The 25,597-nt window shown below is 43.2% G+C and overlaps 1 protein-coding gene across 4 annotated transcripts in view; it reads right to left on the bottom strand.

Annotated features, from left to right (window-relative positions):
• SHISA6 (shisa family member 6) overlaps nt 1-25,597 on the bottom strand; it is a 269,982-nt gene that overhangs the window by 135,497 nt on the left and 108,888 nt on the right. For 2 of the 4 annotated variants that reach the window (XM_041001155.1, XM_041001154.1), the window contains exon 3: nt 8,164-8,259. The exons of the other annotated variants lie outside the window; for them this stretch is intronic. In XM_041001155.1, the coding sequence (XP_040857089.1) occupies nt 8,164-8,259 (96 nt within the window). The remainder of the gene's footprint in view (nt 1-8,163; nt 8,260-25,597) is intronic. 4 annotated transcript variants of the gene reach the window in all.

Below are 25,597 nucleotides of genomic sequence, written 5' to 3' on the forward strand. Positions count from 1 at the left end.
CAGGTAGCAGAGCTAGCCACTTCTAGCCTAGTACTCAGAAACTGTCATTTGGACAGAATGAAAGGATTCACTCAGGAGCTTTCTGATGGACCTGGAAATATCCTCTGGGAAAGCAGTTCCATGTACTCTGACCTTGCTTTCCCCTTCCAAGGAAAGCTGCCCAACATCTGCTGACGCGTTGAGCTTGTACAGGTACCACTGGCTCCCAAGCAGCAGCACCCTTACTCTCCTTCTGTGGGTTGGGCAGACCAGTATGAGCGATGTTTTCAGGCTAGATTGCCTGGGCTTTTCCCGCACCCTCATTAGAGGTGATCAGTTGTCCCTGTTTGACTCTGAAGGCTTTCCTAGGAGACAGAAGTTTCAGTGCTAAAATAGAGATCATCCCAACCTAACAGCAATAGTCAGTCACCCAAAATTCCAAGTCAGAGTTGATGACTTTGCTCCCATCTTACTGAGCCATGATCAATTACATATGCACACCTGTTGACTGCACCTGCAACTACGCATCCTAATCTTCCCTCATGACTTTGGATGGGCTTTCCTTTGCATAATCAACTTTCCATTCTTCATTGATCCCTTCCTATCAGCATGAAGACATACCGCAATCCTTCTGTCTTAAAAACAGACAAATAAACAAATCTTTCCTTACTGCATATTCTCTTCCGGTGACTGCCCTTCTGCATAACACTGCTCGCCAGAGTTGTCTGTACCTGTAGTCTCCTGCCACTACTTTTTCAGAGGCTTATTTTACAATCAGCTAGCCTTTTCTGGAATGTAATGTTTCCAACATTGCCCAAAATAGAGGGGGACAGTATAGAGACTCTGCTATTCCCATCATGTTTTCCCAGATTCTGTGGAAGTACTTCCCGGGTATCTTCCATTCTTCCTTGCACCCAATGCACAGAGGTGCTGCCCCACCATCCGCAAGCCTGCTGTGACCAAATTCGCCAGGAGCTAGTTCACATCCAGCAGTCACCTCTCCCACAGCTTGGAAGAGCCCATGGTTCTTCCACTGGAAACAATGAACTTTTTATTATTATTATTATTCTGTTTGATTTCCAAAGCTTTACACACCCTTGGATATTCTTACTACTGTATTTGTCTATTTGTGATGAGTCTCCTTTGCAACCCCCAGCCTCGTGCACCCCATATGGGGTATGCCAAAAGTCCCTTCAGGTGGTGATCTTCAATCCCTAAAACAATCTCTTCCAGTCTCCAAGCTTCAGAGAACATCTACCTATGATGATGTTAAACAGTGTTCATGGAGTGGAATAGTGGTTACCAGAGGCTGGGGAGGGAAGGAAGGAGGAGGAGGCGGTGAGAAAAGGTTGAATCATAGATACTAAGTTAGAACGAGATAGGAGTAAGACATTAAGTGGCTCTACTGAGCAGTGGGATGGCTATAGGTCAATTTTTTTTTTTTTGCAGACAAAGAAGTTTTATTTGCAAAGTGACCATGTCAATAGGAAAACAAGAAAGGACAAAACACCCCTGGGAGGGAACCAGGAGATGGGATGCCTCTTGAAAGGAGAGACCAAGGTTTTAGAAGGATCTTGGATTTTTTTTTTTGTTTCTTATTATTATCATCATTTTATGATACAGTTTCATATGTCCTGGGATTTCCCTTATTCCCTCTCCGACTCCCTCCCCACTCACTGAGTTCCCCTGGGTATAGGTCAATGTTAACATGCTGTGTATTTCTCTGTTCAAATAGCCAGATTGGATTTTGATGTTTTCACTAGAAACACATGTTAAGTGCTTGAAGAGATAGGTACCCTGATTGGACATTCCACAATGTACATGTGTTTAAAAATCACACACACATATATATGTGTGTGTGTGTGTGTGTATGTATAGTTTTATATATTATTAATCATAATATATAATTATATATAGTCTAATATGTACACCTGCATTGTGGAATTTTTAAACAACAAACTTTACAAACATGAATAAAATGAGATTTGTTTAAAGTTTATGGAAAATGAAGTTAAAAGTAAGTTTATTATCCTGCAAAATGTACATCAGATGGGAAAAATCTTTAGAAAGCTTATGGCAAGTGCATTTTGTTTAAAAAAAAAAAAACTACGCATGAATTTCAAATTTTTTCACCAAAAAAATAGCTTTATTTTTCCCATGAACGTATTGAAGAGCGATCACACTGAAAACATCCATGCTTATACCCCATCCAGGATTTCTCCCCCAACTCAATATTCCCAAACTGGATCTTTAATCAGCTTTGACACTTACTAGGAAACCAGACTGAACTCACAATCACCCACTAACCTCTGTGGGCATAGGAGAACATGTTGTTCCCACAAACTTCCGTCTTCCTGATGGCTCAGCCCCCAAATATTCCTCTATCCATCTCACCTGTGTGGAAGCAGGATGCTCACTGCCTCCCAAGGCCCAGTGTGGTCAAGGCCTTGCTCCTCTCTGACTTGGGCTCTAGCTGTTCATGCCCTGGCCTCTGCTGTTGAGCCTCCCTGCTCTTCCACACTCCAGTCAAGCAGGTGCTGTGTGGTGCTGTTCCCTCATCAGCTCCTCCAGTCTCTACCCAGATTCCTTCTGGATGCTCTTGCTAAAACTGCAGTGTGCCATACTCCACTTCTTTGTCTTGTGTTCCTTCATATCTCATTAGTCTATTGGACTTACTCATACATTTCCTTCCCTCCTTATGCATTTCTGTATTCCCTTACTGGCATGTCAGACTGCTGTATCCCTAGTGCCTGGAGGCATGTCTGGCATAAACCCAGTACTCAGTAAATGGATGGATGAATGGGTAAATGGGCAATAAGGTCTGCCTGCTACAATGGAGCAGTCACTTCGTAGCTCCTACCTTTTAGCAAAGGTTTCAGGATCTCTCTCTCTCTCTCTCTCTCTCTCTCTCTCTCTCTCTCTCTCCCCCGTCCCTCCTCTTTTTGGCTGCTACCAGGGAGAAAGAACCAGAGGAAGGATGAGAAAAACCAGGGGAGATAGGAAAGGGGAGGCAATAGCCAGCATCGCACCTCCAGGGACCAGGCACACACATTCAGTCTGCAACTTCAGCTACCTCACGCACGTTTGCCACAGCTGCCTGGAAGAACTCCTTACTCAGGCCCAGTGTAGCCAAGGAAGCACTAATGGAGGGCACTGGAATTCACAGTTTTGAAATAGAGAAGCTTCTGGAAAGAGCTCTCTGGCTTAGAAAAAAAAATTTTTTTAAGATTGTATTAATTTCCATTTTATCTGTAAGGTAGATAGAGACTACATAGAGAAAGATCTTCTATCTGCCGGTTTAATCCTCCCAAACCCTGGCAACAGTGAGGTCTGGGCCAGGCTAATGCCAGGAACCAGGAACTGCACTTTGTTTTCCGTCATGGCTGGCAGGGACCCAAGTAGCTGAGCCATCATCTGCTGTCTTCTAGCATGCATATGACGGAGGCAGCTGGGTCAGAAGCAGAGCTGGGAATTCTGGCACTCTGAAGTGAGAGCACATCTCGCTAGGCATCTCAACTGCTGAGCTCAATGCCCTCCATACTTCTGTTGTTATTGTTTACCAAACAGAATCAGCCTCAATTTCTGGGTACCATCGGTTTTTTTTTTTTCGTAGTATTGTTCATTTAGACAACCATGAAAACATTTGAACTTCTCTTATGGAAAGGCAGATCCTACTTACTTGGTGCTACTGGTCTAAAGCATGGTTCATCATTTTCTGTCTTACAATATGCTGCTTCTGATAAGAAGAGCCAAGGTTTACTGCATGTGCATCCTGTGTGGTTCCTCTTGGACCACAACTCCTGTATCCTGTTCATCTTCAAGCACTTTAGGATAGCACAATGATCAAGGGCATGGTTTTTAGAATGAGACCTAGATTTAGAATTAAACTGGACTGTCTTCTGTTGGCTTGGGCTAGTTATTCCAGCTGTACTGGGTTTTTGTTGTTGACCTGTAAAATAATATCAAGGGGCTGTAGAGATAGTGTTGCATGCTATTCCTCCATTTGTGGCACTGGCATCCTATATGGGTGCCAGATTGAGTCTTGGATACTCCACCTCTGATCCAGCTCTCTGCTTATGGCTGGGAAGGTAGTGGGGAATGGCTCAAGTCCTTGGGACTCTGTACTTACATGGGAGACCTGGAAGAAGCTCCTGACCTCTGGTTTAGGATGGGCTCAGCTACTGTAGCCATTTGGGGAGTAAATCAGAGGATGAAAAATATCTCTATCTATCTCTTTTTGTCTGTCCCTCTCTCTATGTAACTCCTTCAAGTAAAATAAATAAAATACTAAAAAAAATTAAAATAAAACAAGATCTGTCCCATAATTTCTTATAAAGGTAAAAATAAGGTAGTGTTTGTAAGGCACCAGAAGATTGCAACTGCTTGGCTAGCAGAAGCGTTCCTATTTAGACTGCATTGTGGGGGCCCAAGTGGACCACTGGCTTTCCTAAACACTGCTCTGGGTTGCTACATGGGGAGCTGAGTCAACTTGTCTAACAGAGGAAAGGCTTCAAAGAGAACTTAAACTGATGCTCACTCAGATCCGTGTCTTTCTTAGCCTTGACTTCTCTTTGCCCTATGGGATGAACAAATAGGGCATCCAGGGAAATCCTAGCACCAGAGATACACAGCAGTATGTCCTCAGAAGAAGGGGAAAGTGGGAGGAAATGTAAGGATGCTCCCAAAAAGGCAAGAGCGTGCCATTCAATTAGAAAGTAAAGAGGAGCCACTATACCAGTTCCAGCGCTGTGGACTGGGTATGTGGCCAAAGATGTCGTGACCCCCATAGGCTAGAAGGTGGGATCTCTATCAGCAGAAAGATACAGGACAGGGCTTGGGTAGGTATGAAACCCTCATGGTGAGAATTCCATTTATTCTAAAATCTCACCTTCTCCACTCGACTAACAACAAATGTCCATCTATTATAGACATTCCCTGAGACGTGTTCATTACTCATGTACCCATGGATTGTGTTACCAAGAGTTCAGAAAGATGTGCAACCTCTTCCCCAGCTCCCTTAAGTTACAGGATACCTTGCCGAAGTTATATGTACTTTTTCCTCCCCGATGCTTCTGGGGTCTATGGAAATGACAGTCAGGACTGGTGTCCACCAGGCTTCCAGTGACCAATCAAATGCCATGTAAAGCAGGAAGCCATCAATGGTTGGTTCTGGACTAATCAGAGTCTAACTAGAGACACCCATTGAAATCATGGATGAGAACCAATAGGACAACGAAGCTATCTTCCAAAACAGGTGTCTACTACCCATTCAATCCCCAGGGTCAAAGTTTGCTACTTATACAATAGCCAGATACCACTGAAACACTGAAGGCAAATATTGTAAAAGAATAAAATTATAAGAAAAGAGGTTCGAAAATGAGTGACCACAATTAAAACAAAGAATAAAGAAAGAAAAGGAAGAAAATCAGCCACACACACTGAAGAATGTCCTCATGTTAGACGACTAAGACATTCCCTTTCTCAGGGTGTGACTATTGGGCCAGTTTTCTTATAAGCACCACGCAGAGTGGAACTAAGTTTACTGTGAATGAATTGTACATTAAGCTTGATCCTTATAGAGATCCAAGCGGCCCGGGGACTCCACAGTCGCAAGCATGAAAAGGCCATTCCCAACGTCCTGTCTGTCCTGAAGCCCAATCTCTTTGTTCATGACACTTCAGTTATTATCCAAATAGGAAAACATAGACAAGTGGAAAAAGGAGGTGCCAGAGGTTCTGATTTAAAAAAACAAAAGCATGAAGAGGGTGGCCTGGTAAAGGAGATGAAGGGGGAGGACCAGTGATGCAGCTGTGGGCGATACCACCAGAACAAGACAGGGAGGTCAGATCTGGCAGACACAGTAATGTCCCACAGGCATGGGCTGGGTAGGGTCTCCTGGACAGTCCAGGAGACAGTGATCAAAAGCACAGATGGGGACAGAGAATCACCTTTAGGTAACTATGTTGGATGTTGAGTTCATCTGAAAACATTTATGAGTGCACCATCTGGCAGGTGTGTGACCTGGCTCCCTGACATTTTGATCCTGTGTCCTTCTACTTTTGTTCTCTCCTATCTTGCCTCTCATACAGCAGCCTCCTTCCTATTTCTTGACACTCTAGGAATGCTTATTTCTAGAATTTCTGGTTGCATTTATCTGGAATACAGACATCTGCTCCACCCTCACTGGATCCAAGAGGCCTTCCCTAACATGCTTAACTTCTTGCTATAATTCACCTTGCACTTTGACCTATACATATAGTAAAAATATTTGTATTGCTTGTCTCCTCCAAAGGAATGGGTGCTCCATCTGGAAGAATTCTATTTGACTTACTTTTGAATATTAAGCTAGCACATAGAAAGCCCCATAAATAATTCTTGAAAGAATGCTTGAACCCCAAGTCACACAACAGACAATATATATCAAGAGTTTTATCGGTTAAAGTGTATGCTGCTTAGGGAGTGGAGCATCTACAAGGGGCAGGGAGCAGCTGGGAAGCTTTGCTACAAGCTGAAGTGTCGTGTTTGCAAGATCCAGACTTGCAGCTCCCCTCCACAGGTTGGAGGGGTATGGTAGCCAACCTCTAAAATAACAACCCATAATATTTTCCTCCTGATATTCATGTCCCTTTGTTGTGTTCTCCCATCTTGAGTAGCACTGTCTTCTGGGACCTGTGGGGTGTTACAGAAACAAAATGATATTGTGCAAACAACAGGCTTGGTAGTAAAAGATGTGCTGCCTTTTGTCTTTGCCTTTCTTATCCACTCTGCAGACACTCAACTACCATACCATGACTCTCAGGTAGATCATGGTGAGAATCCCACGTGGAGGATGGGCAGCTTCCTGCCATCCTCTTCTCAGAAGTAGATCCTTAGTTCCAGTCATGTTCTTGGATCACACAGCCCTACCTGACATCGTGATCATAATTTCATGAGAAAAGCCACGATAAAAACACCCAGATCTTCAACCTGCAGAATCTATGTGAGATATTCCATGTTCATTAGTATTTGAAGGTGCAGAGTTTTAGAGTAAGTTCCTTTACAGTGATGGGCAGCTATCATGAAGCGGATGGAGATCCGTCATCCCAGGTTTGAGTTGAAACATTTTGACGAGGATCATCACCTTCCCATGGTTAACTGTACAGCCCATTTCCCCTTCTGGTCCCGATTTGATGCTGCAAACTCTTAGTAGCCACAAATGCCACCTGTATCCTCAATGAACTTTATTTAGACACAAGTAGACAACAACAGAAAATACAGATACAGATACAGATTAATTTTTTCTATATAGAATGAACAGACATCACACAGAGAGTTTAAAAAAAAAGTAGGTGCATGGAATGTCAGAAAATATTGCAAGGTTCCTTGTTCACTCACACTTGAAACAGACACATATTTCAGAGGAGACAGGGAAATTCCATCCTGACAATAGGATTCACATTTGGTCTGGAACAGCACACAGGTATTAGGATGATGACAGAGGAGTTAGGGATCCAGTTACTCTTGACGTGACAGAATGCTCACAACACTAGTAGAACTCTGTTTAAACAAAAGACAGTATCGAGGAGGACGCCACACCCCCCTGCACAGATGCTCTGCAAGCTGTCAGCTAGGTTGTAAAGCGGCTTGGCAGACACACTAGGTCAGCTCGCATCTTGCAGCTCGAAGGTCTGCATAACCTCCCCCTGGGGGTCCACACACTGGAGCACTCACAGACACACTTAGAAGCTGCCCCTTTCACATGCATGCCGGCCAGCTGAGGGACCCATGGCCCAGAACATGGACATCAGATTACAAAGTGTGACTTTTGAAAGGAATAAGGGATCAGAGCCAGGAGGCGAAAACACACTTTGCCAAGGCAGCCACATCCATTGGTGAAAGTCTCTCACCACACTGCCTGTGGTCTCTTCCCCGCAGGGAGCCACTGGCTTTGTGTCCTGCTCCCCTGATATGGGACAGAGCAAATGGATGTCTCTTGGCAGTATATCATCACCTCTAAAGTCATACCTGTGACCTCCTGGTCACTCCTGTCAGAAGCCATGTGTGTCACCAGGACAAGCTGGCACGGCACTACCCTGCTTACTCCTGTCCCGGGTAAGCCTCTGGCCTGCACACCATCTTCACTTTCACATCAGTGTTCCCTAGGCAACCTCTGATTTTGTTAGTAAAAAATGGTTTCCACTGTACCCTTCGTGTGTCCTCTTCCTAATGTGACAAATCCAGATGAGATGAAGTTATGGAGATCTGGTCCTCCACTTCGGTAAGCATCCTTCCCATAATGCCCTGCAAGAAGATGGAGCACAATTATCTGACGCATCCATGACACCCAGACAGCAGACAATTGCGGCTCCATCTCACCCAATAACGGTGGTGTGCAAATGTTCAAACCAGCAACTTGGTCAGAAGCTGGTGGTAGTTGAGAAAAAATATATATATATATAAAACATATATATATAGTGTTTATTATTATATATACTGTATATTTCCAAATATTACAAATATACATATATATGCATATACATGTGCATATATATATAGGTCAGCACATATATATGTATGTGCATATATATATATATATATGTTATTATACAACAGAGAACAAAATCCTGGGAACATTACATTGAACACAGGAAGGGGCCAGGAGGGGATATACAGCTTGATCATGGCATTTTTGACTCAGCATAATGCTCTCCAGACCATCACAACACCTGCTGACTTATGGGGAGTTAATTCCCAGCAAACCTATCAGAAGTTGAAAAAATATATACATCTTAAAGTTGAAAATACACCGATTGCTCCTCACGTACCCAACACCCTTTGCTCAGCAATGTGGCAGAGCATCACTTGTTTACCGGCATGATCACGGGCTGAGAGGCAGGTGTGCTGGCTACTGCTGGTCCAGCGTGCTGAGAGAGGCTTTTGCTATAAATCGCCAACCCCAAAAATCCACACTCACAATTCCAATTACAGTTTGTTCCCTCATAAAGGTGACGGATCCCAAGTTAAACCACCCTGGGTTGGGCACTCTTTGTATTCGTTCCCCCATTCTCTCTTTTATAGCACTCTCCCTTTTTCCACCTCTTGCATTGTTTGCTTTCTTTGAAGAGACACATAGGAATGGGTCTCGTGGGAACCACTGCAGGCCTGTGTGTGTTTATGAATCACATCCTAATCTGAGACCACAGCCTTGCAACCGCCCAGAACTCTGCCAACAGCTGAGGCAGACGAGTAGAATGGTGATTAGGAAGCTTCAGGAAAACAGCCGTGTGTGTGTGTGTGTGTGTGTGTGTGTGTGTGTGTGTGTGTTTCTCATCATCCTGCAATAAGACCTACCACCTCATCAGCATGGCACAGACAGCTGCCATGCATTTTAGGTGACAGAGAGACTGAGGGTACACTTAGACTGGGAGAAGGAGTTCAAAGAGAAAGGTGCTGATGACCCAGTTCCAACATTCAAGGCAGGATTTCACAATGCAGTTGAATTACAGCCAAGGCAGAGAAAGGAGGGACTCCACGAACTACTCTACGAGAAAAGGTGAAACCATTTTGTAATGATGTTGCTGCAAGAATGTATCAGAAATTAGAACAATAAGTGAATGACTTGAGGTATATTAAGTATGGTATATTAAGTAGGAGCACAGGGCTGTGAGCATTCAAACAGGTGCACAGCAAAAAGAAGGAAGTACCTAAGATGGAAGTAAACTCACCAGGATATTGACAACTGCCTTTGGGTATTTAGAACAGGACTATCAGTTCTCTTCTCCCTTGGAGTCCTCTTTTCCAACGATTTTTTTTCCCCTCTGTAACAAATACCTATTTTTTTTTCTAAAATGAACAGGCAATGGAAAAATTCACGATAAATGCAGAGACAACTAAAATCGTACTTTCTCTTACTGAAATTCCCTGGAGTCGGTGGCTTTCAGTCCTGGGGATGTGCCAGCATCATCTGAAAGCTTTAAAAAAATTATTTATCTATTTGAAAGGTAAAGTGACAGGGAGAGATAGAGAGATCTTTCATCCATTGGTTCACTCCCAAATTTTGGCCACAATAGATCATCTCAGGTGAAGGTGAGACCAGGAACCCAGAACTCCATCCGTACCTGTAGGTATACAGGCATTTAAGAAATCTGTTGCTTTCCCAGGCACATGAGCAGGGAGCTGGGCGGGAAGTGGAACAGCTATGGGCATTGCAAGCCTGATCCACCCTGCCACAACATGGGACCCCCTCTCTGCGAGATTTTAAAAACACAGGTGTCTGGATCCAAATCTGGAGGTTCTAATTTGGTCGGGCAGGGTCCAGGCTTGAGCAGGGTGTTTGTAAAGAGCCATCTGGGTAATTTCAACATACCCCTGGGAACCAGAAGCTCTAGCTCTAGCACACTTGGAGAAACAGAATCCCATCTGCTCATGTGTGTTCAGAGAGCTTTCGCTGGGACGATCTGAGGAGCCTGGCACCACCTACTGCCTACATCTCTGTCTTTGCCACTTTTTTCTTTTTTAAGGTTTATTTATTTATTGGAAAGTCAGATATACAGAGAGGAAGATCTTCCGTCCAATGATTCACTCCCCTAGTGAGCACAACGGCCGATGCTATGCCGATCCCAAAGCTTTGGGCTGTCCTCAACTGCTTTCCCAGGCCACATTCAGGGAGCTGGATGGGAAGCAGGGCCATCAGGATTAGAACCTGTGCCCATACGGGATCCTGGCGCATTCAAGGCGAGAACTTTAGCCACTAGGCCACACCGCCGAGCCCTTTGCCACTTTTCTAGAGTCAAGTCTGACCCTCTAGTTTTCTCCCTTATCATTCCAGATCTCAAACCTGAACCTGTTTAAAGCACACTGCTGGGCCTCACTCCTAGCATTGATGATTCTGCAGTTCCAGGACAGGGCTCAGGAATCTGCCCTTTGGTTCAAGTCTCCTGGTGGCGCTGTGGTTTCAGAGACCACACTCTGTCCATGGATGTAAGGAGTGTGAGGCTCTTACCACTATTTCCCTCATGCCTGCTACTGTGCAGTCAGTTCCCTACTCCTCAGGGCACCCAGCTTGCCACAAGGAACACTCCTGCCTTAAGTTGCTGTGGCCACAGCCCAGAGTTGTACAGAATTATTAGAGCTGAACTAAAAGGCTTCTGCCCATCTCCCCAGCCATGTGACAGGCAGCTCCATACCCCAGACTCTAGGATAGCTGCTGCATAACACCATGTCTTCAGATGGTGAGAAGAAGGTGAAAGGGAGGGCCAGAACCCTTTTCCTAAAACGCTTTCTTTCCTAAAACATCTTCTTGCAAGCCCAAAACACTGCACTCAAGAACAGGAGATTAAGAAAAGATAGTGACAACTGAAAACCTGCATATATTCAAGCTTCATTAATTCAAAACCTATAATGCATCCGGCAGAATGTGGGCTGCTGTATTTTTGTGCTTCTTCTAAATAAAAATTTTGATAAACAAATCAATACAGAGGAAGATGGAACATAAAACAGGACCAATGAGACTTACACATCATTTTTAACTGTCTGCTAGAACAAGGTCCCTGTGGACCATGTGCTGCTCTAGTACTCTGGGGCTATGCTTGTTTGGAAGGCAACTGACATTGCTGGATCTTTGACCATGTGTCAACCAGAGGGCCAGAACACCTGCAGATATGGTTCTTTTTTCTTTACACACTTGTAAATAACATTTTATAACATTCAACATTTGACAATGATCTTTGATTTATGCCATTTGCTTAAAATGTTCATATCATATGGTAGATTCGTCATTATTCCCATTTTCCCATTTTGCTGATATTAAGTCAGGCCAAAGGGCTGAAACTGGAAGATGACTGAGCCGGAACTAGCATCTTAAGGTCATCTGACTAAATAGCATGCACATTCCATCATGTACACGTGGCTTCATTTGATCTCTTCAAGAACCCTGTGGAAAATGGCAAGAACCTTCCCAAGTTCACAGCCAGTCAATGATAGAGCCTGGATTCCAAACAGGTGTAGCTGCCTTCAAATTTCAGACTCTGTGCCCTGAATGAATGCAGGTGTGGGTCTTCCCTGATACTGAAGCCAAGGGCATTACAGACCTCTATGGGACTATGCCTTAGGTCACAGAAGCTGAGCTTGAAGCATTGAGATTGTGAATGGGAGAGGAAAGACAAGATTCTGAGGGGTAATGAGGCAAGGCCAAGAACATTTTCTAGGAGTTTGGATTCTGTAGTCCAATCAGTTTGGAAAACGTTGAGTTAAATGAAATGAAAAACTACGTGAAAACCAAAGCAAGGAGTCTTTCAGAGGCAATGAGCACTGAACTCTCCAAGGAGCCTTTTTGTTTGCCAAACATCTCTCTGAGGACACGTTGATGGAAGCTGCTTATGAGGTGGAGGTGGGGAAAGTGTGGCAATAGCTTCAGCTTTTGTTTGAACTGTAGTCTCCAAACTTCAGTGTGCAGCAAACTCTCCTACATGACACAGAATATGAACTGGTCTCCAGCCCCAGAATTCTTAATAGGATAGAAGTTTATATAGTTTAGTATCAGCTTAGAGGTTCGATATCCCCCAAAGATCTGTGTGGTAAAGTCTGGATCCCCAAAGTTATGTGTTGGTGATACCAAAAGGGTCAACACGCCATTCAATTATGCAGACTAGAACAAAGAAAGATCCTGGGTGGGGTTCCTGGTGCTGTGCAATGCTACCAGCTTTCCTAAGGAAGCTAGAGGGGAGGTTGCTCTGCAAAAGAGATTGGCTGTCAGATAGTGAAGAGAAAAGAATGAGGGTAATATCCATGTAGAGGTATCTTATGAGACTTAACGGAATTTTGCATCTGTGAAGTGAGATCAATGGCCATGAGAGAGAAGCAAGCTGATCAGGACTGCCTGCCTGGGATTGCAAAGCTGAGCAACAGATAGGAGGGAGAAGGGAACTGGTTGAAGCCAGAGTCAAATAAGACAAGTCCAGAGGACCAGGATAAGGAGATGTATACCACAGGAGAAAAGATGAGACATGGAAGTTCATGTGGTGTTACTGTTTCCTTAAAATAACACTCAAAAGGAGAGACAGGAGATAATTCAGACACAATCATTAAAACTTAATAGTTTTTTGTTTTGTTTTTGAATGGATGAAAGACTTTAGATTCTGGTTCTGAGGAAAGAGTCAAGTATCAGAATACATATTAGAAGGAATTAATACACAGATATACCATAGTGAGGTACCATTTAAAAAGGAAAATAAGGGGAGAGTATTCTGCTTAGTGATCAAGATTCTGCTTGGGGTGCCTTCATCCCATATGGAAGTGCCTGCGTTCAGGTCTCAGCAAAACCGGATTCCAGCAGGCAGGTGATGGCTCACACTGTTGGATTCTTAGCATTGTGTGGGATTGACACCCCAGGCCTTGGTGTCAGCCTGGCCCAGTTCTAACTGTTGAGGGCATTTGAGAAGTGAGCTAATGGATGGAAAGTTCATTCTCTCTCTCTCTCTCTCTCTCTCTCTCTCTCTCCAACCCTTCATATTAACAAAATAATGGCAAAAACTCAAGTCAACTTCATAAAACATGAAACACATTTAGTGATGCACCTGCTCAAAGAATTTGGTGAGTTTTATTCTTGTAGAGGTAGGGAAGTGTATTAGCACATGCTATCTGGAAACTTCCTGACAAGATTCAAAGCTCTGTGCATGTCTGATTCCTCAAATGCAAAAGGGAAACCATAATGGTTTCCCCTCTGGTAGGGTTGTTGAGGAGGTTGGATGAGTTTGTATCCCCTACCACATTACACACATGCCTCATTACATAGCACTTAGAACACTACTACTTGTAAATGCTGGTAATGTTACTAATATTTTGGTTTACAAATGGCTTTAATTTCAATCCTATATTTCTAAACCCACTAATAATGAAAATAAAGGAAAACAGAAACACAGTACTGGCTTTTTGCCAAACAGAGCAGAACGCTTGGGACACACACAAGCACCCATAATGAAACACTAAAACACATCCACAGGAACCAAGTTAAGAGAGATTGAGAATCTACATACAAAAACAAGCCTTAAAAATTAAGAAGATTTGAGAATATACTAATGACCTCAGTAGGAATGCATTCTTAAATGAGACTTATTTGAAACAGTGAAAAATTTTAAGTTGTGGTATGTCAAAAGCAACAAAACACAAAGACTACAACATGTGCTTGCATTAATATGCATAAGTAGTCTCAAGTTCATAGGAAAGAAAACAACCCTGTTTAAAAAAAAATTAGGCAACCCACAGAAGAGAATCCCTGAAAGGCTAACATACATGAAGTAGTATTCAATCTCACAAGTAACAAAGTACATTCAAATTCAGCTACAACCAGGTGTCATTTCACAGCCAGGAGACTGGCAAAACTTTAAAGGCTTAGGACTACTGAGATGGGACAATGAGAACAAGACCTCTAGTAGCTTTCTGGTGGGAGTATTAACTGGTGCAATTACTTTGGAAGGAGCTCTGGTAAGAACGTTGATCCACCATGGAACTTACTATTCTGCCTGTAGGCGTACATCCTAGACAATTCCTCTGACAACTTGAGGGCATTTCAGAAAGTTCATGGAAAAAATAAAATTAAAACAATTTATTTTGGCATGAGAAGTTTTGAAATCTGTGCATACTATTTGAGGCTCCCTGGTGTGCATAAAAAGGCAGTCACAAGCATCCTCAAAAGCAACACTCCTGTGCCAGACATTCCTACACAGAGAAAAATGATAAATAGTGGAGGGCTGACACAATACCATCCGAACAGTAGCACGAATGAAATGTAATGAAGTGGAATGAATTAGAGCTGTAAGCATCCACACAGATAATGTTGAACAAATAGAAGAGAAATAGGAAAGCACTGTATCTAGAGCATTTAAAATATAATACAGTACTCTGATTTGTGTAAGCATGTGTATCTATGGAGTGTTATAAGAATTCACCAAAATGATAAATACAAATTTTCAAGATAACAGATACTTCTACAGGTAACAAGGAGCATATATCAGAAATGGTATGGAAAGTGTTTCTGTGTTCTATTTTCTGAGCTAGACTTGTTGGAGACATGATTGATAATTTACTTTTATTTATAAATAATTTTGATAGCTAGCTAGATTGATACATAGATGGGTGGCTGGGGGATAAAATGGTGGGTAGATAACTGGATGGATAGATATGTGGATGGATAAGTGGGCAGGTAAGCAGATGGATGGATAGATAGGTGAATTAATGGATAGTTGGACTGATAGACTGATCAGCTGTTTTTAGTTAAGTTAAATGGTTGCTTGAGGATTTCATTCATTGACAAATTATTGGTGAAGACAAAAGGCAATAGACTAGGAACTGACGATATGCTTCAGCAGTCATCCCTATCCCAAATAAAAGGACTTCCAGTGAAACAGATATATCTTGACAACTTGTGATTCTAGATTTTCTACCTTTGTCTATACCTCCAATGCCACGATGCACTTAAACAGCAGAGTGTTAAACTTGTCACTCTTACTAAAGGACTATGCCATGTGATAATATGGCGGGGGGGGTGGTGGTGGGAGGGGAAATTGGGAAGGGAGGAAAGGAGAGAAAGTGGGGGGAATCCCTATACCTGCAAAACTGTATCACGGAAAAGAATAAAGGTGATAGTTTCCAGCTTCAAAAACTCAGGGACCAAAATACCCACAATTCACCATTGGTAGGGGTTGGGGTGTAAACAAAAAAAATGAAACCCAACCTGATGATGAAATCTGTTTGCCAGAAAGGAAAATTACAGAAATTCTAAAACCATGACTGTGTATTTATTTGTAATTTTCAAGCAGTACACAAATCCAAACATTCATTAAGAAAAGATTGGTAAATTAGAGTATGCATTTTTTAACATTTAGCAGATCATGTTTATTGACGGAATTAAAGTTAAATGACACAGGAGCTGCCTTGGGCAATCTGCTGTGCAAACAGGGCGATGGAAGTGTGCTGTCGGGATGAAATAAAAACTCAATGTGGCTTCAGGGATGCGGGAGCACCTCTCTGTCCTTAGGGCTCACTTACAATGCAAAAGACGCCCTGAACACTCATGCAGAGCTGGTCATTGGCACACTAAGAGGGAGTGTGAAGGCAGCTTAGGTCCTGACGAGCAGACATGCCACTGCTGAAGCTCCTTTATCAAATAATGTATCACAGACAACACACACACTGGATCCCAGGGGGTACACTCCTAACAATAGATTATAAGGCTTTTTTCTTTGTTCACAAAAGGCCAATTTATGATCCCTTGCTGGCTAGGGTGGTGATATACAGGCTAATCCAGCTGTGATGCTGACATCCCATTATGCATGCTACTTGGAGTCCCAGCTGCTCCATTTCCAATCCAATTTCCTGCTTATGGTCTAAGAGCAGCAGATAGCTCAAGTGCTTGGCCACCTGCACCCATGTGGAAGGCTCAGAAGAAATTCCTGGTTCTTGGCTTCAGACCCACTCATCTCCAGCTACTGTAGCCACTGGAGAGTGAACCAGCAGATGAAAGACCTCTCTGTCTCTCGTCTCTTTAAAATAAGCCTTTCACGTAAAAACAAATAAATCTTTTTCTTAAAAAAAAGTTCACTTATTTCAATAATTAAACATAAACACAAACACACATTAAATGCTAGGAAAAAATATATAGGAGTAGGTCATAAGAAATATTGATTTTCTTGAAAGGCAGAAATCGACAGGACAGAGAGCTCCCATCTGCTGGTTCATGCTCCAGATGTTTGCAACAGGGGGGGCTGGGCCAGCTAGAAGCTGGGAGCCAGAAACTTGATTGCACATGGGCTGCCAGGAGCCAGCCACCTGAGCTATGAAGCCTGTCCCCTCTGAAGAGCACATATTATCTGAAAGCTGGAAGAGAGAACAAAGCTGGGCCCCAGATCTGGGCACTTTGAGAAAGGACATGAGAGTCCCAATGATGTCTTCACCACTGTGCTAAACACCCACCCCAATGAAGCAATACATCCAAAGCCCAGTGAATATATTAACATGTAATGGACCTTAACTCCTCAGTAGCCAAGTGATAATTAAAAGACTATGTATTTTAAAATATCAATAAATTTGACAAAATATTGAGTTTTGATGACACTCAGGTCAGGGAAGAGGCACACTCCCTCTTGCTGATGGGAGTACGCAAGTTGATTGTTTTTATTTGTAGGGCATATCTTGGCCTCATTATCGCCCCTGTTTATGGACCCAAAATTTCCCACATGACATGGAACAGGCTAGGTAATGCAGGATGGATTGTAAAAATGGTTTCCAGTAATGGAGGGCTGACTCAAGAAAGTGGAATTCACCATGTCATAGAATATCATGCATGTGCCAAAGGAGGAGACCAAACTGTGTAAGCTGGTAGGGGAAGATTTCCAAGACAGACACAATAAGAAGAAAAAACAAACAAGGCAAGGTCAAGAGTGATGCTTCAGTATGATCTCTCTTACCTCAATAACAATACAAAGAATCCAAACAATGAGAATATTTATAGGTATACTGCAGGTGGTTTGTGCAACCTGTGTTTCTTTTTGCTTCCAGCAAGCACCATACACACAAAATTTTGAAATTCTTTCCTTTAGGGAGAGGGGCTGGGATGAAATACCCTGAGTCATATTAGTTGCTTTATGAGCTTAATTTTCTAAACATGTATATGTGTTATTTTTATTCTTGAAATATTCACTATTTCTCTGGCATTTTAAAGTGGGCTCACGGACCATTTTTCTCCTTTTGTTCTGTTTTTCTCTTTGTACCTTACATATTAAATTAAACTAATGCCCTATCATTTTATAAAAGGAAGAGCAAAGGCCAGGAAGAGAGAGGGGCCACGCTCCTTGTGTAAATGGTAAGGCACTAATTAAATGCAAGAACTAATACCTGCTAAGCAAGAGGCAGGGAGAATTCCATGGGATCTGGAGTACTAAGTGTTTCCTCTGACACTCCTGCACCTATAAGCACTCCAACTAAGGGAGATACCCTTCCCTTTAAGATGGCAATCTTTTCTCCTAGTCATTCAGAGGCCTCTCTGCTTGTGCCCCAGGCTGGCTGACTCAAAGCCAGAAAGAGGCAGAAGGAGATGCCCAAAAGGCTCTTTCCCCTGGGAAGCCTTAGGGCTCCTTCAAGTTCTCAGGAAACCTACACACTTCATTCTCTAATGGGGAGGGTGGATGGCAGTCTGGAACTCTGCTTCTGTTTTTAGGTAGTCACTTTTCACTGAGCCAATACGATAGCTCCCCAGTCAGCTCTACCTTTAAGGTAAACTGGGGCAGCTCTGTTCTAATTGCAGTTGGCACTGACATGAACTATTTACTAGTTTAAAAGTCTCTAGAGAGCGCTGCTGAAAATGCCTTATTTCATGTGACAATTCCTTGGACTGGTTCACACCATCCCAGATGGAGTGTTGCCTCCAGAGTCTGTGGACTTAGCTGTTGTTGGCAAGTGGCTCTGTGCGGCCTCACAAAGCCCCCCTCTAGAGCCTGCTCATCCTGAGACTTGGAGACACAGAGAGGAAGGCCACTCAAAAGTAAAGCCCACTTGGAGACAGTCAGGGGCCCACAGCTGTAAGTGATCCAGCTCACATTGCCAACAGTAGTTTGGGGATTCACTTGGCCAGACTCTGACTGGACAGAGGAAAAGAGTCAAACTGGTAGAGCATGAGTACGAACACATTCTTCAGGTCACCTGGTTGGAGAACTTTGGAAACAGATCATCAAATTCACTGGCTTTTGAGATGGTGCTCATTCTGCCCGAGGAAAACAAGAGAGCTATTCCGTCACATAAGAAAGAAAAGCCAAAATATTCATATTCCATATCAAAGTGTTTGGATTGGATGCCCAGCTTTGGACTCCGACTCCAGCCTCCTGCTAATGCAGATTCTGCACTATAACAAAGTGTCAGAGCAGTGATGTCTCATGTGGTTGGGGTTCCTGTCACCTAAAAGGAAGACAAAGATGTGAATTCCCACTCCTGACTTTGGTCCCAATCCATGCCATTGTGGCCATTTGGGGAATGAATCTGTGAGATGGATGTGTTCTCTCCCTTTCTCTTCCTCCTTTGTCCTAGCGATTTTCCAAGGGGTTGAGCAGGGGGATTGCTTGGGGGTGGCCTTGGTATTAAACTTTCAAGATATTGGAGACAGAATCAAGATGTGGCAACAACTGAAGTGTTTGAGTTCTCTTTTTTCTAGCCCCTTATGTACTTAGGAGTCCAACAGGCCTGGGGAACAGAGTGAAAGCAGCCCAAGGTCATGGAGGTGTTGACCTCTGTGCCAAGAATTCTCAGGTCACAGCAACTCTTCCCAAAATGGCACCGAGGCTGATCTCTATATAGGGGACCCCAGCAAACTACTCATTTTCTTCTCGCATATGCCAATTTCAATCCCTTATATGAAGATACCCGGTCTAACCCAAGTCCTATACCAGGCTAGAGCCAGCTTCTTGGTGGCTGCTACCTTATTCTTGAAAGTAGGATCCTGACCAAGAACAATCTTCAGGAAGATCAGGCAGGACAGACAAAGGATGCAGGTTCAGTCTGCAGGGAGAGATAACTGTCTCTTTGTCCTTGTCAGAATAGACCTCAGGGGGCCCGGCACAATGGCGCAGTGGTTAAAGGTCCTCGCCTTGCATGCCATATGGGCACCGGTTCTAACCCAACAGCCCCGCTTCTCTTCCAGCTCCCTGCCTGTGGCCAGGGAAAGCAGTTGAGGACGGCCCGAGGCCTTGGGACCCTGCACTCACGCGGGAGACCCAGAAGAGGCTTCTGGCTTTGGATCGGCATAGCATTGGCCGTTGCGGTCACTTGGGGAGTGAATCATCAGATGGAAGATCTTCCTCTCTGTCTCTCCTCTCTGTATGTCTGCCTTTCCAATAAAAAAAAATTAAAAAAATAAATCTTTAAAAAAAAAAAAGAATAGACCTCAGGACTCTTCAAGACTCAAGAAAGAAGTGAATTGCCCAGCCCCTTCACGGCAATCACTCTGAACATGGACCATGCACTGGTTCCTGGACCACAGGGACCTGGTTTTCCCTACTTTCCCATCTCCTCTCCCTTCCTGCAAGGATGTACAAGTTAGTTAACACACGATGCTGAGGAATTGCCACCACCTTGTACCACATCATCATGTGCCTCTGGACCAAGATGTTGGCCTTGAATACCTTTGCGTATCTAGAAGGACACATTGTAGGAAAAATATTAATGTTTTCTCTATGTGGCAGAGATGTAACAAGTGTAGTATAAGAGAGAGAAAATAATTAGTAAAATTACAGAGGGACCAATCTACTTCTCTCCACCTTCCTGCCACTGACTGTCACCCCTGCCTCTGCCACTGTCACTGGATTCCTTTCATGTTCCCCTACTAACAGGAAAGATGATCCTAAGATAACAAATGACTCAAAGCATTGTTCAGTGACACACAGGGGAAGTCGGTCTGACTCTGGCACCAGATATGAAGCTTTGGACAAATCATGCATGTTTTCTAAGCCTTATTTAGCCTCATCTTTAAAATGGGAATGCTATCTGTCTCACAAAGATATGAACAACACTTGACACATATTCAATCAATGGCAACAACAATTATCATTATCAAAAATGCTAGAGGAACAAATTTATCCTTAAGTTTACTAAATAGTCTAGGATATTCTAAGGAGGAAAGCAAGAATTGCAGATACAAAATTAGTCAAAGCTCTAAAGGTTTTCTCCTCTATGCAATATTTCTGGGAGAACTCTAAGGCTCACTCTAGTCCTATCACTGCCCCTTGATGGTTTATGGGGACTTGATGGTCATTCTCATGTGTCCTTTGGAGCAGACTCACTAAGATATGGCAGGTGAAAATGCTCACACCCAGCTCAGTGGAACTGCTATTGTGCAAACCAATCATGCAGCTGCTGGTAATGCCAGCACTCCACTGACAAGCATCAGTTGGAGTCCTGGCTGGTCTGCTAATGCTCATGTCCTTGGAGAAACCATGTAGCATGACCCAAGTACTTGGTTTTCCTGCCACCGATCTGGGAGATGCACATGGAGTTCTGGGCTCCTGGTTTTGGGCTGGCCCAGCCTTGGCTGTTGTGAACATCTGGAATCAGCAGATGGAAGATTCTGTGGCCCCCATCTCACCCCTAGACACTGGAGAATTTCATCTGTGGATGGATTAGATCAGGTCATTGGTTCTGCAAGCACAATTTCATTTATAAGTACCCATTCTTGTACTGTGTAGACTTTCTGCTAAACTTTTATTACCTACTAATTCTTTGAAAAAAAGTGGGGTCACATAGGAGACTTGGGGTTGAACTTTCAGCTTTGAGAGGCTGTAGAAACTACAAGCGCTCCAGCTGAGGTCACGGGCTGCCAGCTACCCTGTTTGGGAAAAAGGATCTCACCTCATAGAATTGCTTCTGGCTGGGCAGATGAGAATGAAAGTTTAGGGAGGGAAGACCTTGAGGGCGAGTGCTCACGTTTTAAGACTTTACTTCTTGATGAGCAGGAGGTTTAATATGTGGACTATCACATTCAGAGACTTCCTTTCCTCCTCATCCAGCAGTCTTGCCATAGCCCCATCCTCACAGGCAGCCCCAGCTCCATCTCATTCTACTGTGCTCACCTTGCAAAACCACCAGCATTGATAAAAGCCATGTGGCTGAGTTCAGTGGCGCTGGGATTTCAGGCCAATTTGCTTTACCTCCCTGGACCCTAATTTCCCCATCTGTAAAATGAGATGAACCGCAGAACTTGATGATGGTGTGCAATGGTTAATTAACAAAGGCAAAGCACTGAACATCTTAACCAGCCACTAAGTGCTCAGTAAGTGATGGCCAGTGCTCTCATGCTAGTGCCATGTCCTCTTACTGGATTCCAGTTTCAGCTCCAGCTCTCACTAACCATGTGATCTGGAGCAAATTACTTAACCTCCCAGGTCATTCATCTATAAAATGGGGAATAAAGAAGAATTCATGTCATGGGAAGGTGTTTGGCAGAATAATTAAGCCTCCTCTTTTGATGTGCATATCCTATATTAAAGTGTTTGGGTTTGAATCTTGGTTCTCACTCTTCCTTTCCAGCTTCTTGCGAATGCAGACTCTGGCAGGCAACAGTGATGGCTCAAGAAGTTGGGTTCCTACGATCTATGTGCAAGACCCAGATTGGATTCTTAAGGCTTGGTTTTGACCTAACCCAATGTTGGCTGTTTTGGGCTTTTTAGGGGTGAATTAGAAGATGTGAGATCAATCAATCAATCAATTTATATATCTATCTATCTTGCTCAAAATTTTTAAAACAAAAAAAAAAATCTCAGGCAACTGGAAGGATCCAATATATGTGAAGAATTTAGAACATAGTAAAACACATTCGTAAGTATCTACCTTTCAACACCATCATGATTGCCCAGTGCTTCTTGGCATTCAAGATGACACATCTCCAAGGATTTTTCAGCCTGCTGATACTTTTGCTCTCATTCCCTGGAATGTCTTGCGTGATATCTCCTTGTTTCTGAAACTTACAACACCTCCTGCTCCCAGTGACCTTCAAGTGCTGACCTTGCATCACACTCCAAGTAGAAACTGAAGCAGCAAACATCCTTGATTACAGGATGTTTACATCTATTGCTTCTGTGGCTCTTTCCTACTATTTAAGGAAGTGAAATATCCTCAATCCTCATAGATTAACATTATTCTCTTTCATCCTGTTAAGGATTTAGCCCTGGAATTTCTGCCCTCCAATCATCTACTTGCCTCACTGGACAGGCGCATTCATTTTAATCCTCCAACCTCTTCGAACCTTATGCATAGCTTTCTCCCTTGACTCCTCTTTTCCTATCCTCCCATGCCCCTGACTCCAGCCATTGCCCCACTTCTCTGCTGCTTTTCATGGTGAAAAAGACTTGCTGACAGTAACTTCCTTTGCCTCACAGTTTGTTCTCAGTTCTTTCCTGTTACACTTGTACATCCATTTGTCCATTTCTCTGCCTGGCTATTCTTGTTATCACCAGTCTATTACCAAAATCAATGAAGAATCACCCTAATTCAGCATGATCTCTTCCTATTAGATTACATCTGTGAAAATCCTATTTTTTCAATTGGAAAGTCAGATATACAGAGAGGAAAAGAGACAGAGAGGAATATCTTCTGTCCGCTGATTCACTCACCAAGGGGCTACAACGGCAAGAGCTGAGCTGATCAGGAGCCAGGAGTTCCTTCTGGGTCTCCCATATGGGTGCAGGGTCCCAGGGTCTTGAGCCATCCTTGACTGCTCTCCCAGACAACAAGCAGGGAGTTAGATGGGTTGCATGGCCTCCAGGACAGGAACTGACACACATATGGGATCACGGTTCATCCAAGAGGAGGGCTTTAGCTAGTAGGCTACCGTACCAGGTCAAAAAATCTGATTTCTAATTAAGATCACATTGATAAGGAGAAGGACAAGGACTTAAACATATCTTTCTGAGGATGCTATGGTTAAATGGAATGGCTCCCAAAGTTCCTGTGTTGCAAGCGTGTATTGATGGCATTTGGAAGTGGGTCCTTTGGCAGTGAGGTAATCAAGATTTGATGAGGTCAAGGGGTAGAAGGGAGGTCCCATGATGGGTCTTGTAATGAGAGAAACTGGACTGCATGCTTGGGCTTTCTCACCACGTGATGCCTTCTGCCATGCAAGGAACAAACAAGAAGGCCCTCACCAGACACATCCTCTTAATCTCAGGCTTTTCAGCCTCCAAATTATGAAAGTAAGGTTTATTTTTTCCTACAAATTATCAAATTTGAGTATCCTGTTACAACAGCAGAATTACAGGGACATTCAAGTCACAGCCATGGTCAAAAAAATTTTTTTTTACAATACCCAATCAGTTTCTCTCCTAAGTTGCTTCGTCATTACTTCATTTAGCCAGTCCTGGATCCCTCTGTTGCTGGTAACCTATGCTATCATCAGCAAGGCCTATGTAGGCAACTTGTAAATTTGCTTCATGTCTACTCACACTTCTCCAGCTCGCTTGTCACCCTGTCAAAGCCACCACCTTACTTCATCTGAACAACTGCAATAGAAGGACCAGGCTCATCCCTCGTGCCGTTACCCACTACTCTAAAAACTTTTCCAGACTTCATATTGCACTTAAGATAAAAAAATGCAAAGACTCCAAATGCAGTGGCCCTGTAGGATTCCCTACCCACTGCCCACTTTCCCCTTGGCTCACTGCAGCTCAGATGAGTTACTCCTATTGATCAAAGACTCCCAGCCCATGCCTATCTTACAGCCTTTGCCTTTGCAGTTCCGTCCCCCAGTATACTGTACTCAGCTCTTCGTAAGTCTAGATGCTTCTTCATCATCAGTTCTTGTTGTAAGGTGACCTCCTCTAATTACCCCATGTGCTGCAGCCTCCCCAACATTCTCTCTCATGCTACTCTATCGTATCATGCAAACGATCATCACATAAAACTATCTTTCTATCACCTGGTTATGTTTATGATCTATCTGTCCTCACATTCCCTAACACTGTTTGTTCCAGAAGAGGAAGACCCAGTACTTGGACCTAGGCGCATGGGGGCAACTGCACGCACTGACAGTTGCCAAAGAATTAAATGAGATTTTTTTTTGTCATGTCATTCTTCTTAAGTTCCTGCCAATTTGCAGAAGAAAACTTCATGCCATTCAAACTTAAATAAGCTTTGGTGATTCCAATTAATAATGTTCTTCCAGGCAGGACAATGTTTAACCAAATAAGATTTCTGTACCTGAATTATGTCAACTGCCATAATAATAATCATCTCAGTGACACTAATAACAGCTAAAATAGTTACTGTTGATATTAAAGATTTTTATGAACCAGTATTTTTTGCTCCATAACCATTCTCTCATTTCATCTACTTAAACCCTTCCTAGGTGGACAAGAGCATCCTTTATTTTATAGGTGAAAAAATGGAGTCTCAGAGTGTTTCAGTTTCTTGTTTTCTTTCACACATATTATTCATGAGTGTCCTAAGACTCAGTTTTAACAGCTTAAACTAGTCTGGTTTTAAGTACAATGAAATCATTACATACTCACCAGACAGTTACCATTATAAAGACTGGCAACACCAAATGCCAGTAAGGAGGTAGAGCAAATGGGACCCTCAGAAATCAGTTTTGGAAAAGAAATTTATAGTTTTTACTGCATGTAAAGTATTGTCCCACATCCCAACAGTTCCAATACTAGCTAGTTTATCAAAAGAAATGACTTTCTGAGAGAACTGCATTAGTCCAAAGAGAGTAGGTTAAAACCTTATTTTGATACCAATGTAATTTTGAAATCTGTACATAGTTTTTTTAATAGTACATCATATTCCATAAACTTACTGAAGTATGTTCACATTCCCATAAACAGACATGTGAAAAAATATTTGTTATAGGGGTGAACATTGCACTTGGGTAAACATGCTACCTGTGATGTTGGCATCCCATGTGGATGTTGGTATGTGTTTCAGCTCCTCTACTTCCCATTCAGCTCCATGCTCATGGCCTAACAAAGCAGCAGAGGACAGCCCAAATACTTGGGTTTTGCCACCCACATGGGCCACTGAAGAAACTCCTGGCTCCTGACTCCAGCCACTCCCAGCACTGGTCATTGTGGCCATCTAAGAAGTGAACCAGCAGATGGGAGGGCTA

Source organism: Ochotona curzoniae, unplaced genomic scaffold (assembly GCF_017591425.1).
Source record: "Ochotona curzoniae isolate NIBS_2020 unplaced genomic scaffold, NIBS_Ocur_1.0 scaffold_2453, whole genome shotgun sequence".
NCBI classification, from domain to species: domain Eukaryota; kingdom Metazoa; phylum Chordata; class Mammalia; order Lagomorpha; family Ochotonidae; genus Ochotona; species Ochotona curzoniae.